This window comes from Scardinius erythrophthalmus (genome assembly GCF_964197995.2).
Source record: "Scardinius erythrophthalmus genome assembly, chromosome: 8".
In the NCBI taxonomy this organism is placed as follows: domain Eukaryota; kingdom Metazoa; phylum Chordata; class Actinopteri; order Cypriniformes; family Leuciscidae; genus Scardinius; species Scardinius erythrophthalmus.
In genome coordinates this window covers 33,807,816-33,823,744 of record NC_138228.1, presented here as the reverse complement: position 1 = coordinate 33,823,744, position 15,929 = coordinate 33,807,816, and the positions used below count along the sequence as shown (strand labels likewise).

General features: G+C 39.5%; 2 protein-coding genes across 2 annotated transcripts in view; both read left to right on the top strand.

Annotated features, from left to right (window-relative positions):
- dusp22a (dual specificity phosphatase 22a) overlaps window positions 1–6,689 on the top strand; it is a 120,053-nt gene extending 113,364 nt beyond the window's left edge. Inside the window, exon 7 of the mRNA XM_081373248.1 lies at window positions 6,265–6,689. Within this exon, the coding sequence (XP_081229374.1) occupies window positions 6,265–6,447 (183 nt within the window). The 3' untranslated portion in view covers window positions 6,448–6,689. The remainder of the gene's footprint in view (window positions 1–6,264) is intronic.
- A 1,772-nt stretch (window positions 6,690–8,461) lies between these two features.
- On the top strand, window positions 8,462–14,979 carry irf8 (interferon regulatory factor 8). The gene is made up of 8 exons (XM_081371913.1): window positions 8,462–8,746; window positions 9,652–9,835; window positions 10,048–10,124; window positions 10,267–10,375; window positions 10,593–10,634; window positions 11,165–11,551; window positions 12,103–12,218; window positions 13,095–14,979. Exons 1-8 carry the CDS (start codon window positions 8,579–8,581, stop codon window positions 13,284–13,286), a joined length of 1,275 nt encoding a protein of 424 aa, XP_081228039.1. The 5' UTR covers window positions 8,462–8,578; the 3' UTR covers window positions 13,287–14,979.
- The last annotated feature ends 950 nt before the right edge of the window (window positions 14,980–15,929 follow it).

The following is a 15,929-nucleotide window of genomic DNA, read 5'->3' as shown; positions in this document are numbered from 1 at the left end:
ACTCTCGTCCCCCTCTGTCGCCAGACCCCTGTCAGAGCAGGCCGCCGTGGAATGCTCGTCCTCCCCTGGCCTTCTCTGTCAGGGTGTTGAACATGACTGCGCCCCCACTTCGGACGCTCCACCTCCCACATCTGGGCTGGTCATTCCACTTCACTGCCCCAACGTGGGTACGCCTGTAGGTCACATGACCCCGCTGGTTCAGTTTTTGGGCCCCTACTTCATTGTACCCAAGAAGAGCAGTGGGTTACAACCAATCCTGGACATGCGCTTCTTGAACCAAACCCTTCATAGGCTTCCAATCAAGATGTTGACTCAGGCAACACGGGGTTCGCATCCTGAACTGGCTGATTCTAGCACACTCTCGATAGCAGGTTTGCAAAAACAGGGACTGCTCCAGCACCTTGCCCATCTGGGCCTTCATGTCAACCGGGAAAAGAGCAAACTCTCCCCCGTGCAAAGGACCTCTTTTCTCCGTATGGAAATCGACTCGGTCGTCATGTATGAGCAGCTTACGAGCGAGCGCGCGCAGTCACTGCTGAATTGCCTGAGTCAATTTGAGGGCAAAAGTGGTTCTTCTGAAGTTATTTCAGAGGCTCCTGGGACACATGGCATCCGCAGCGGCAGTCGCCGCTCGGACTGCTTCATATGAGACTGCTTCAGCACTGGCTTCGTGATCGAGTCCCGAGATGGGCATGGCAACAGCGCACGTTCTGGGTGCTAGTCAGTCGGGCCTGCCGTCAAACCTTCACCCCGTGGTCGAACCTTTCTTTTCTACGGGCCAGAGTTCCCTTGTGTCAACAGATGCCTCCACCACGGGTTGGGGTGCCATGTGTAATGGGCATGCTGCCGTGGGCTCTTGGACAGGACCCCAGCTCCTATGGGGGTCCATGTCAATTGCCTCGAGTTACTGGCCGTACGTCTAGCTCTGCACCGTTTGCGGACGTTGCTGGAGGGCAAGCACACACTGGTCTGTTCAGACAACATGGCGACAGTAGCGTACATCAACCATCAGGGTGGTCTGCGTTCCTGCTGAATGCTCCTGCTCCATCTCATGGAGACTCCATCCCCAGATGGTTCAGCTGATTTGGGAACAGTTCGGCGATGCACAGGTAGATCTGTTTGCCTCCCCAGAGACTTCCAACTGCTGTTGGTTTTACTCCCTAACCGAGGGGACCCTCGGCTCGGATGCACTAGCGCACAGCTGCAGGAGGAGCAGGTTCTTTTGGTTGCGCCTCATTGGCCCACCCGGACTTGGTTCTCCGAACTGGTGCTCCTCGCGACAGCCCTTCCCTGGCCAATTCCTCTGGGGAAGGACCTCCTTTCTCAGAGACCGGGCACCCTTTGGCACCCGCGTCCCGATCTCTGGAACCTGCACGTGTGGGTCCTGGACGGGACGTGGAAGGTTTTAGTAGCCTACCACCTCAAGTGGTGGCTACCATAACTTCAGCTAGAGCCTTGTCCACGAGACACATCTATGCTCTGAAGTGGAACCTCTTCGTCACCTGGTGTTCTTCTCGCCGAGAAGATCCCAGAAAATGCCTGATCAGGTCTGTGCTCTCCTTCCTCCAAGAAGGGTTGGAACAAAGGCGTTCTCCTTCCACCCTGAAGGTTTATGTGGCTGCGATCTCTGTGCACCACGACCTTGTGGAGTCCAAGACGGTAGGAGAGCATGACCAGGTCATCAGGTTCCTTAGGGGGGCCAGGAGGGGTCCTCCCCGCCCCCCTCATATGCCCTCTTGGGACCTCGCAGTGGGTCTATCTGCACTGCAGAGAGCTCCATTTGAGCCATTGCACTCAGTTGAGCTTAAGTACCTCTCTATGAAGATGGCGCTCCTGGTTGCTTTGGCCTCCATCAAGAGGGTAGTGGACCTGCAGGCATTTTCGGTTGACGAAGCGTGCCTGGAATTCGGACCAGCTAACTCTCACGTCATCTTGAGATCCCGGCCTGGATATGTGCCCAAGGTTCCCACCACTCCTTTCAGGGATCAGGTGGTGAACCTGCAAGCGCTGCCCTCGGAAGAGGCAGACCCAGCCTTGGCACTGCTCTGTCCAGTAGACAGTGCTCTGTCTGTCTTTGTGCTTACGTAGACAGAACGCTGTGTTTCAGGACCTCAGACCAGCTCTTTGTGTTTCGGTGGGAAGCTGAAGGGAAAGGCTCTCTCCAAGCAGAGGCTATCTCACTGGATGGTGGACGCCATTGTCTTGGCTTACCAGGCGCAGGGCCTCCCATGCCCCCTAGGGGTGAAGGCACACTCCACCAGTAGTATGGCTTCCTCCTGCACTCTAGCGCATGGCGCCTCGCTAAAATACATCTGCAGAGCTGCAGGCTAGTCGACACCTGACACTTTAGCGAGATTCTACAGTCTCTGTGTAGAGACAGTGTCCTCACGTGTTCTTGCTCCCAGTAGCCAGTAAGTAGGACCTGCTCTGTGTCATCTCTTGCTGCACCATTCCACTCCACTGATTGGATACGTGCGTTATTTTACTGAGATGATTTCTCCATAGACCCTGAGTTCCTCCTGCACTGTTGATGCCATCACCAGAGTGCATGCCCGGTTGGCCAGCCCTCTTGATCGGTTAGGTCCCTCCATGTGCATGGTTCTCTGGTCGGGCAACCCCCACATGTGTATATTCCACGGTAAGTCTCCTCCGAGCACGTGTTTTCCCTCGGTGTTATGTCCAAAGTTATTCTATGCCCTGTTTTGCAGGTATCCTGGAAGCTCCTCCCATCATTTCCCTAATTACGTGGGTCAGCTGGCCAGCCTTTAAAAGCCCCTGTCTAGCTCCACCCACTCTCTCTCTCACACTGCAGCCTGGAGCAGTAGCATGGATAGCAGCAGCCACCATTATTATTTGTCTGTTTAACTTTGTTTGCAATAAACCTTGTTTTGGTCGTAATAGACGTTTGAGACTCCTCTAGGTTGCCTCCCTTGAGCCAGGGTCGTAACACTCGGCAAGACCCCTCTTGCCATCTCGAGGTTGAAACTTTCCACCCTGCAGGCTGGATACCTCTGAGTTCTCAATATGCATCCCGTACTCGGGTCATGTGTGTATTCTAATTCCTTCTCTGCTGTGTCACATATTCCATCTGGGATATGCTACCCAGTGCACCTTGGTATTCTTGCGTTAGCCTGGCCCTTCACTCGTGCTAGCCTCACGATAAGGAGCTGTGGCTTGCGCAGGACACTGGAAGACAGCCGCATTAGCGAGATTAGATTGGGACCCACATTCGTCAGTCTCTGACGTAACTCGTATTGACTGACTGAAAGGGAATGTCTTGGTTACGTAAATAACCCTCGTTCCCTGAAGGAGGGAATGGAGACGTTACGTCCGCATGCTACTGCTGCTGTACCGCTGAAATGGCCAGGGCGCACAGTCTCGGCTCCTAAGCAGATAACATAATGCAAGATTGCACTCGCAGCTCCTTTTATACCCACACAGTGGGGCGGAGTTTGCGATGCAAATTCCGCAGACCCATTGTATTTTCATACCATTGGCTCGTTTTCTAATAACTCGAAGGTGATAGGGCTCTCTAGCGAAACCCCCATTCGTCAGTCTCTGACGTAACGTCTCCGTTCCCTCCTTCATGGAACGAGGGTTACATTCGTAACCGAGATGTTCAGATGTGTTCTATTAATCATCCTCATTTGTGTTTGCTATATAAGTTGGTTCCTCACATTCGTTCTCTGTCTGATCACTGTTGTGTTTGTTATAACCTGTCTGCCTGCTTAAGTAATTATTAAACTTTGAGTGTTTTGATCTTGTTCCGTCTGTCTTCGTCTTCCTGCCTGAACACAAGTGTGACAATGGGTTGTTGTAAAAATCGCACATAGACGAATGAGTCTCAACAAAACAGTGTTTTAATCCAAACAGAATTACTCAGGAGAAAACCACATTAGCACAAACGAGACAGACAGAGAATACAGGGGAACTCAGGGTTTAAGTGCATGAATCAAAAAAGGGAGCTTATTAGGAAATAAGTGAACAGAATACTGAACTAATGAGTTACCATGGAGACTAACAAAAACTAATACAGACATGACAGGAACTTACTAAACAGAACATACACATTAAGACAAGTGCATTATTTCACATGAGCTTAATGAATAGTTAATTCTGAAGACAGCCACACCCTAGTTATAAAAGGGTTTATTTTAAAGTTTTATTTAAAAAAAAAAAAAAAAAAAAAAGCCCTTTTTATCAGGGGTGTATAGAATTTCTATATCCACTGTACACACACAGGTTGCGTTTCCATGTTTTATGGGGACTTTCCATAGGTGGCAATCACTTTTATACTGTACAGACTGAATATTATATCCCCTAAACCTACCCATCACAGAAAACTTTGTGCATTTTTACATGTTCAAAAAACATCACTTAGTGTGATTTATAAGCTGTTTTCCTCATGGGGACCAAAAATATCCCCACAAGGACAAGGATTTCGGATATTGCTGTCTTTGTGTGGACATTTTGTAGGGACAAACCTGGGTTTACCTGAACACACACACACACACACACACACACACACACACACACACATACACTTTGGGTTTCCATGTTTTATGAGGACATTCCATAGACATAATGATTTATATACTGTACAAATTATATATTCTATCCCCTTAAAGGAAAAGCTCACTTAAAAATGAAAATTCTGTCATCATTTACTCACCCTCAAGTTGTTTCAAACCTGTATGAATTTCTTTCTTCTGCTGAACACAAAAGGAGATATTCTGAAGAATGTCAGTAACCAAACAGTTGACGTTGGTTGACTTCCATAGTATTTGCTTTTTTCCTTGGGGTCAACCTAATAACAGAAAACTTTCTGAATTTTTACATTTTCAAAAAACATCATTTAGTATGATTTATAAGCTGTTTTCCTCATGGGGACCAATGTCCCTACAACATATACCAGAACCACACACACACACACACCTACTAATTATCACTAATAATATATATATATATATATATATATATATATATATATATATATATATATATATATATATATATATATATATATATATATATATATATATATATATATTTATTTATTTATTTATTTTTTTGGTATCCTGGCATGCTTTTTAAGCAGTACTGAAGAAGTTGCTTTGCCCATCTACACTGGACACTAGTTGGCTGAATTTTACTTTAGTTTTTTAGCAAATTCATTCAATTTATATTTGTCTAAACCAATGTCAAGCAGTTTTTAGCATAAGCCTTTAGATCAGATGATTTTTAAGATGAGAAAAATAGTCAAGTGTGTGTTTTAACAGTGTACATTTGTAACAAATATATTTTTGCAGTCAGTTGTTTAAGTTATTTAGGATATTAGTGATTAAAAAATGGCTCTAAGTATGAGGATGTATTAGTGTACAACATGTGAAAACATGTTGTGCGGCATGCCTAAACTAGTTAGGACAGTCTGCCTGGAAACTAACCGGATGTCTGTCCTCCCACTCTATTCCAGCACAGACCCTGAGCAGGGCTATGTGCCAGGGAATTCCCAACTCCCTTCTCAAGACACGACATAGCTGCACTGCACTAGACTGTTAAATACATGAATGCATGCTGAGATGGTGTGTTTCTAATGGATGATACAGATTTCTGTGGAAAATAACCTACTGATGATAGGGGGTGATGTGAGGATAAGGTTATTTAAACAGAGCTTTTATTAAAACATTGTGATGCCATTCCCAGATGAAAACCTTGCATGGGATTCCTAGGAAAAAATCTGTCATACCATTCAGCCACTGCCATACCAACACTTATTGATGGAGTGATTCTGGTTTGATCAATTAATTTTTGTTCAACATTTAATCAGGGCATTGTGACCAAAAGTGAAACTGATTTCTAACCAATTAATTTCTTGTGTGTTTAAGATTTTCCAGAAAAGCCTGTTTCCAGTAGGCGTTTGCATGGGGCCGTCCTTTTAATGAGCAAATGAAAGATTGTCACTTAACTTTTGAGTTTTTGTTTATGTAAAGACATAAACATTGTACTGAGGTTGCCCCAGTACAACAGAGAACGGCTCCTGACAACACAAATCTACTTTCAGTTAGACATCAGGAAAACATTTGACATATTAAAATGGCATACAGAACAATGTTATAATTTCCCTTTTTTGTCTCTACCCCAAACCATGCACAGCAACTGAAAATAAGCTGTCGTCTCTGAGTAATACCACAACCTTCAGTCTGTTCTGGTTTTGATGACAGAGCAGGTTAACACAATTGCTTTCTCTCTCTCTCCCTCTTTCAGTACCGGGCATGGTTGCGGGCCAGCTATACACCCAGCCCCTTTGAAGACCAGGAACAAGTCAAAGCTTTACTGAGTCTATATGCAGAACAGGGGCAACAAAATGATCCAGAGTGGATGAGCCAGAGCTCTCGCATTTACCCTCTATCCTGCAACCAATACAGTGCATCAGGCAGCAACAGATGAAAGCAGACATGCCACCAGTCTCTGCTTTACCACATGCTTTAACCCTAGCTGGACAGTAATGGCATGTGAGGCAGTTCCACATGTGCAGTTCATTTCAAAAGAGAGATTGCAGAGCACTCGCCTTTATTTTCTAGCCATGCTAATGTGAGCACTCTGAAATGTTCAGATTCATCTTGAGATCATAAAGCACTATGATTCAAAGGGAATTTCTTTTTCTTTTTTCATTAAATCCCTTAATAAGTTGCTTGAGTCTGTTAGCTTGAGTCACCATAATTGTTGCATTATATATATATATATATATATATATATATATATATATAAAAAAAGAAACATGAAAAGAAGGATGCATTTAGATTTTTCAGCTTTGAAATTATGGTATAAATAATATTTAAGTGATAAACTACACTAAAACATTAAAGTAGCCTTAATAAATGTAGTATTTGGATATATATGAAGAGTTCAGATGCAAAAGCCTCTAAATGCCATCTGAAATTTTCTTCTAGAATGATCATTTTTCTCAAGCCTGTATATTTGAATTCAGTAATTTCACTTAAATTGAAATGAAAATTACCTATTCATTTCAATTTAAGTGAAATTACTGAATTTAAATATACAGGCTTGAGAAAAATGATCATTCTAGAAGAAAATTTCAGATGGCATTTAGAGGCTTTTGCATCTGAACTCTTCATATATAGTATATATATATATATATATATATATATATATATATATATATATATACTGTTTGCAAGATATATTATTGCAAACATTCAACAATGTTATTAAACAAGAGCTTATATTTAGCCCATTATTATTATGTTATATTATTATGTTAACGTGAGAACCTTATATAAAGTGATAAATTGGGTTTAGTTAAAAATAACAACAAAGTAACTTCTTTATGAAAAACACATAAATTATGTATTTTCCTTTGTGTATACTTTACTATACATTAAGCAACATGGTATAAATCACAATGATTTGAATGCACTTTATACTTGCCTGCTAAGACCCCCCCTCCCCCCCAAAAGGGAAAAAAGTTTATTTCTTTATATAGATTACATTACAAATTTAGCAATATTATTGCCTAGCCCTACTTCACACTGTGTTGAACCAGTAAGAATTACTTTTTTTTATTAATCCTGTCATGTTCAGCTTCCTCTCAAACTGTCTTAAAGAGAAAACTCCTTCACGTCGACCACTACCTGTGCTCATATCCTCAAACACACCACCAGCATACGACCTCACCTTTCCAAGATCCGCTTTTTATGGTTTCCACATGATCTTTAAACTTCCTGACTGCAGGTTAGACGTGGCTTTGACATGAGATGTCAACCATTTCAGAACATGCCACCACAATCAGGCTTTATTTAACTGTTCATTATTAAATATGTGGATGCTCTGATGATGAACCACAGCCATTTGAGTCATGTGAAACATTTGTTTGCTTTCCAATTAAGATATACTTTTTTAGATAACTACGATAGGACAAACAAATGTTAATTCACATAACATGTTTGTAGCATGAAATAGACAACTGTTGCTGTATGCTGTATGCTGTATAATGATTCATAATCTGAATAGTTTAAGGTTTATGTACAGTATGTGTACATAAACCTTAAACTCATCAAGAATGCCATAACCAATGGTGGTTTGAACAAACCAAATTCCTGATATCCCTTAAATCAAACCTGCATCAAAGATTTATAGGCTTTATACTGGCATATTAACAAGTGTTTTATTTTTAGGATATTTATCTTCAGATCCAACCTGTGGGATATTTAGGAAACTTCAGTTTCTGGGTTTAGGTATCAAGAGGTTGAGCCTGTAAAGACTCATTCCCCTCTTACCCCTCAGGTCACTTCACACCTCCAGAACTAGACTGAGATTTCTCGTAAATGCGTCCGCTTCACAGAATGTAATTTACATATTCATATATCGCTCACCATAACGCGTAGTGATTGGACGCCTGGGCGTTGCGCAGACCAATCCGCTGTCACGACATTCTTTTTTCACTTGAGCGGGTGTCCTTTTCATTATAAATAAAGCTGCGTGGATAGTTGTGAATGTGAAATGTATATTCCTCAGCAGCCCGCTGTAACGGCATAAGAGTTAAGTAAGAGTGTAAAGGATGAATCCGGGTGGTCGCAGACTGAAACAGTGGCTTATAGAACAGATAAACAGTAACATATATAATGGGCTGCTATGGGAGGATGAGAACCACACCATGTTTCGAATCCCTTGGAAACATGCAGGAAAACAAGACTACAATCAAGAGGTGGATGCGTCCATTTTCAAAGTAAGCGTTAATTTAATAATAATAATAATAATAATAATAATAATGGTGTATGTTTGTTTGATAAAAGTACACCATTATTTTGTAATATGTAGATCATAAGATTCTATGTATTTAGATGATGTCATAGGGTACACAAAAGGTTCCACAAGCGTTACATCTGAATGTGCATCTTATGTTTAAATGAGCTAATAATGTTAAAACCGACGGAAGAATAGGTCCTACTATTTTTTTTTTTTTTTTTTTTACAGTAGCCTAAATATTGGTTGGTGGGGGTCTAAATTATATTTTTTATAGTTATTATATTAATTAAATAATTTGCCTGTTTGTATATCATTCTAAAAAATATTCATTCTCTCATCAAGAATCATCAAATATCACCCTGGACCACAAAATCAGTCTTATGTGTAATTTTTTTTTTTTAAATTGAGATTTATACATCATCTGGATACATAATCTTTCCATTGATGTATGGTTTGTTAGGATAGGACAATATTTGGCCGAGATACAACTATTTGAAAATCTGGAATCTGAGGGTACAGAAAAATCGAAATATTGAGAAAATCGCCTTTAAAGTTGTTCATTTCTATTGGTGATAGTGCTGTATCCATTCACAAAAATAAATGTTTTATATATTTAAGGTGGGAAATTTACAAAATATCTTCATGGAACATGATCTTTACTTAATATCCTAATGATTTTTGGCATAAAAGAAAAGTCTATAATTTTGACCCATACAATGTTTTGTTGGCTATTGCCACAAATATACCCATGCAACATAAGACTGTTTTTGTGATCCAGGGTCACTAATGTGCACCATATTCAGCTTCTCAGTTACCTTACAAGTCTATTTCTTTAGAGTAATTCTGATGTTGTGGTGATGTCTGACTAAGCATGTGTTTTCACAGGCGTGGGCGATATTTAAAGGGAAGTTTAAGGAGGGGGATAAAGCTGAACCAGCGACATGGAAGACCAGATTGCGCTGTGCACTCAACAAGAGCCCAGATTTTGAGGAAGTTACTGACCGATCCCAGCTTGACATCTCTGAGCCTTACAAAGTGTACCGGATTGTGCCAGAGGAGGAACAGAAGTGTATGTGTGTGTGTGTGTGTGTGTGTGTGTGTGTGTGTGTGTGCTTTGTTTTTCTTTTCCAAGAAACATTAGAAATAGCACAGAGGCAAATTCTTACAGGCATACATTAAAAGAAGTTCAGTGACTCTACGGAGTGAGCCTTTACTATTTATCTAAATATCCCATTGTCTTTACAATTGAAGTGAATTAATGGCATATATTTTATTTTGTAGTGGGTAAAGGCACAATCACTGACATTGACCCCAATGTCATGGGCTGCTCACCAGACCTGGATGGACCTACTAAAGAGGTATTGTCATTTCTCCACCTGTTAACTGCTCTGTTTTCCTTTAGAATGATGATGGACGAAGGAATAGAGGGGATTAAAGATTTATTGTGGACTGTGGTGAAATTTTTCTGATGACAAAATTATACAAAATGTTTGTGTGCAGTCTTCAAATGAGGAATACATTGGCATCCTGAAGCGTAGTCATTCTCCCCTGGATGAAGGCAGTAACATGATTTCAGTGCAGGAATGGTGGCAGCAAGGATCTCACAATGGTAACACTAATTATGACTTGTTTCTTACATTTTAATATTTTTTAAGAAAGAAGATAAAAGTAAATTTAACATAAGTACTTTCTTGAGAACTGATTTCAAAAATAATAAATAGAAATTCTAAAAATAACACTGCTGCACATTTAAATGCTACACACGGTGTAAGATTGACTAATTTCTCGTTTGTGTTCATATTGATGTGTTTTATGTACATTCACAGCTGCTGTTGTTCATCAGGATCCTGCAGGGACATTCAGTGCTGGTATGTAATTTCTGTTGTGTATGTGTTGTGTTTTCTGTTGTATGTAAAGTGAAAAAGTGAAAGCGACGTGAAGACCAAGTATGGTAACTCATACTCAAAATTTTCCCCTGCATTTAACCTATCCAAGTTAGTGCACACACATTAGGAGTAGTGAGTAGTGAAAAAACACACACACCCGGAGCAATGGGCAGCCATTTTGCTGTGGCGCCCGGGGAACGATTGGGAGCTAGGTGCTTTGCAAACCCGCAACTAACTCTCTAACCATTAGGCCATGACTGTCCCCAAAAAAGACAATTTTTCCTTTTTTAATTGTCATCATCTTTTATAGCCTCCATACCCAGAGTGACCATGGTAGAATTAATTTAGCATTTGATTAATTAATTCATAATTTTAGGGTTCCTACTTCTATGGAAAACCTGGAAATATCATGGTGTATATACAGTATATATATATATATATATATATATATATACAAATATATATATATATTTGAGTGGGATGATTGACCGCAAATTTCTCCATGCCTCCAGCGTTCTCTCAGATGATGATTGGTTTCTACTATGGAGGTCGGCTGGTAGGCAGCATGGTTACCACTCATCCAGAGGGATGCCGTATCTCCCCCTGTCAGCCCCCTTTGGCTAATGGCTTCTTGTATGGACCGGACAGCCTCCAGAACATCCGCTTCCCATCTGTTGACCTCATTGAGAACGAACGCCAGCGTCATGTCACCCGTAAGCTCTTCAGTCACTTGGAGCGTGGCGTACTGCTGCGTGCAAACCGAGAGGGCATCTTTATCAAGCGTCTGTGTCAGAGCAGAGTATTCTGGAGTGGCCAGGATACTCAGTACAACCCCAACCCTGGCAAACTAGAGCGAGATGCTGTGGTGAAGATCTTTGACACTGCCAGGTTCCTGCAAGGTAAACAAAGATCCTTCTAGACATGTTATAACTCTATTTCAAGTCTATTTCAGTACTAGACTGTTGAAATACATTCACAATTGCATGACAGTATATGTAGTATATATAAGGTACTGAAAGATCATTAATAAAGTTATCGTCAAAGTAAAGAACTCTTAAATAAATAAATAATTTTTAATGAATGAGTTTAGTTTATCAATTCATGGTAACACTTTATTTTACAGTGTCCTTGTTACATATGTTACATGTACTTACCATAGTAATAACAGTAAATTATGCATAATTACATGCAACTAACCCTCAACCAAATCATAATCCTACCCTAACCCTATAGTAAGTACATGTAGTTGCTTAATATTACTCAGTACTTAAATATATAATTACACTGTAACAATGACAACTTAAAGTGTAACCCAATTTATTTATTGTCCTTATTATTGAAATACAATTGACCTGATTTATTAATTATGTACTAATCAACAACTGATAAGATTTAGATCACACATAAAAATAAGAAATATTTACATTTGTTTTGTTTTATTTTCTTGCAGCACTGCAGTTATATCAAGAGGGTCATTGTCACCCTCCAGAGCCCACCATCATGCTTTGCTTTGGGGAAGAGTTTAATGATTTCAGCACTGTCAAGAGCAAATTAATCATTGTGCAGGTAATTAATATAAAATATATTATATTTACAAACATGAATGATCTAATTTAGTGTATTCTCCAATTCATGATATTAAAACGAGCTTTCTTTCTATTATGTTAAAATAATTTGTATAAATAAAATAAATAAATAAAACTAACACTTTAGAGTGAAGTTCAATTTGTTAATGTAGGTATCCTGAACTAACAATGGATAATTATTTTACAGCATTTATTAATCTAAGTAAATGTACATTTTTAGTATGAAATAGCTATTTATATTAATGTATTATTAAAAAATAGTAGATTTATAAATTAACATGGTTACAATAAGGTTTCATTAGTTAACATTAGTTAACTAATTTGGCTAATATGGATTAAGAATGAACAGTACTTCTACAGCATTTATTAATCTTAGTTAATATTAATTTCAACATTTACTAATACATTATTAAAATCAAATGTTGTATTTAATGCACTGTGAACTAACATGAACAAGCAATAAATAGCTGTATTGTTATTAACTAACATTAACAAAGATTAATAAATACTGTAACTAATGTATTGCTCATTGTTAGTTCATGTTAGTTAATACATCAACTAATGTTAACAAACGAGACCTTATTGTAAAGTGTTATCATTATCATTAACCTAGATTAATTAAAGCTTTAAAAAGTTGTTGATCATTTTTAGTGTATGATACCTAGTGCATTAACTTATTGAACTTATTGTAAAGTGTTAAACTGAACCTTAAAGACTAATTTCTTAATATGAATTACATTTGTTAGGTTACTTGTATACAATTATCTTCTTTTCAAAATTTTCTGTTCATTTTCTTAATTACCTGAATTGAAAACATTATGAAACACAGGAATAACCTAATTCTTTATCCAAACAGATCACAGCATTGAACTGTCAGCAACTGGTGGATACAGTGACCGCCCGGCGATCCCAGTATAGCAGTGGGAATTTGGAGATCTCAGATGACATGGCCAGTGATCAGATGGCTCGCATATATCAGGATCTGTGCAGCTACCCGGTTCCCCAACAAGCTTCCTGTTTCAGGGACAACCTGCCGATTCCAGTCTGAGGCAGAACTCTGAGCCAGTCTTGTCTCAAATAATGAGTCAGTTCATGTACACAACCCAAAATTATGCTTTTACATTGTCATTACATAAAGAAAACGATTGACCTTTAGGTGTGCTATCTGTGCATAGCATCCTGTTCTCTCAAGGCTGAAAACAGCATCTGACAGAAGGTTTGCAATGTTCTCAGGGATTACATACTCATTTGTTAGAGGAAAGTGAATTTCTTTTTTTTTAACTCTGTATATATTACTTTTTTTTATATTGATTTTGCCCTAAACATTTAAATTTCTCTGTTAATTTCTTTTTACTATGCACTGTAAAGTTGATAGGTTTTACTATCTTTCATTTTTATATTGATTTTTTCTATTATTTTTTAGAAATGAGTTGAATGCACAATAAATGTTAAATGAGAAATCTATGTATAATTAAAGAAATTATTTTGATAAGCTAGTTGTCTAACTGATCTATAAAGTGTGTGTACTGTCACATGTTTAGGTGTCCTTAACTAATATGTACTTGCATCAAAAATAAGTACAATGTACTTGTGTTCATGTTCATGCTTTTGCTGCTATTAAGGTGGATACGGGTAAAGTTAAGGACAGGTTTGGGGGTATGGGTAGGTTTAAGGGTAAGTTAAGGTTTAGATAGATGTAATTACAGAAATGTATTACAGCTGTAATTACATGCAGGTATTTTTTTAAATATAAGTACAATGTAAATAAAGTGCATTGTATTAAATGAGTAATTTAAATGTTAGGAAATAGTAGATAAAGACACATCATTTAAATTGGGACAATTTTTTTAATGCCACAAGTACAATGGGTGTTGCATAGTCATATTATTAAGAACATCAGCTGCCAGGAAAAAAGTTGCATACATTTCATTGCATTTAAAATATTTTCAGTGCTTTTTTGTTTTTAGTTTGTTCCAAAAGGTCTATGTACAATTTAAAGTAAATTATGATATTTGGCTTGCATGTGTACATGAAGGTGTTGTTGTTGACATGTTGTTGACACTTTAAAGCATGAAATGGACAGTCAACAGTGGTAGTTGCTAGTGCACCACCAGGGCCTGTGCACCATCTTGTGGTGCCATCCAGAGAGGTCTATAATACCTAAAGAAAGCTACTGTTAGCATTCCCATTCATCTCAATGGCACTTGCTCAGCTTTAACAGGACCCCCGGAAGTATAAGATCCCTCCAAAAAATTACTGAAACATTTACAATTTTAATGTTGCTTGGCAAACATACAAACTCTGTATGTCTTCCGATGGAGAAGGATGCTTTTGCAGATAGTATAATTAGGACATCTAACTACCATCAGGGACTAATGAGGCCATGCTAACCAGGATGACCCTTTGATTCCATCTGCCAATCAGTGTTAATTAATTATTTCTGGAACTAAGGCCCAAATGCACACTTTATGTGCACTTGCAGTCTTACAAACTTGGCCACAAGGGCATAATGTCTCAAAAGTGTGGACTTGAAGACCAGGATTGTTTTTTTTTGTTGGTTGATTGCTCCTGTCTGCCTCGCTTGATTGCTCCTGTCTGCCTCGCTGCCTGCTGTGAGTGTGTTTGCTTCGGTGCTGTAAGCTCCGTCTTAGCCTCGTATTTCCTTGTTTTGAACCATCATTTACTACAATTTCTAGTTGTTTATACTACTACTAAATACAGCTTACCCAACATCTCAGATTAACCTGACATCGCTAGCTTTCGTTACTACTAGCACAACACGCTAGTAATTCGCTAGCCTGTTAACGCGCCACCCGTGCGCTCAGCTATTTTTATTTATTTATTTTTCTCTCGCACGCTCGCGTCTTTGAGTTCATAAAAGCTCAGGTGAGTAAGAATCAGTCAACAAACACAGTGAGTAATGTCTTGTCCTGTTATTGTCACCTGCAATTCATGTCACATGTTTAGCATAGCCTTCTCTGTTGGCAATATAGGGTTTATATGTGATAAATGCAAGGAGACAGTTAGGCTGACAGAGAAGATTTCAGAACTAGAAACACGCATCCAAACTTTCTGAGCTTCAGATACTATTTTGGATGCGCCTAGCATAGTGAACTCTTTACATGATGCGGTTCCAGCTGAATTAGTGCCTGCGCAGCCGGGCAAATGGGTGACAGTGAGGGATCGCTAGTCGCAGATCAAAAAAACACTCTTCCGTTCCGATTACCATAACAAATCGATTTGCCACGCTCAGTGAAACACCCACTGAGAATGATTGTGCCCTAGTTATTGGCGATTCTATTACACGGAACGTGAAGATAGAGACACCAACCACCATAGTCACATGTTTGCCGGGAGCCAGAGCGCCTGACATCAAAGCAAATTTAAAAGTGCTGGCTAATGCTAATCGTAAATGATGTTCGACTCCGCCAGTCGGAGATCACCAAAATTAATATTAAAGAGGTGTGTGAACTCGCAAGTACGATGTCAAGCACTGTAATTTGCTCTGGCCCCCTTCCTGTTCGCAGGAGTGATGAGATAGTTAGTAGATTGTGTTCGCTTAATGGTTGGCTGTCTAAGTGGTGTCCGCAACATAATATAGAATTTATAGACAATTGGAAAAGTTTTTGGGGCAAACCTGACCTGTTGAAAAGAGATGGTATTCATCCCTCCTGGGATGGTGCTGCTCTTC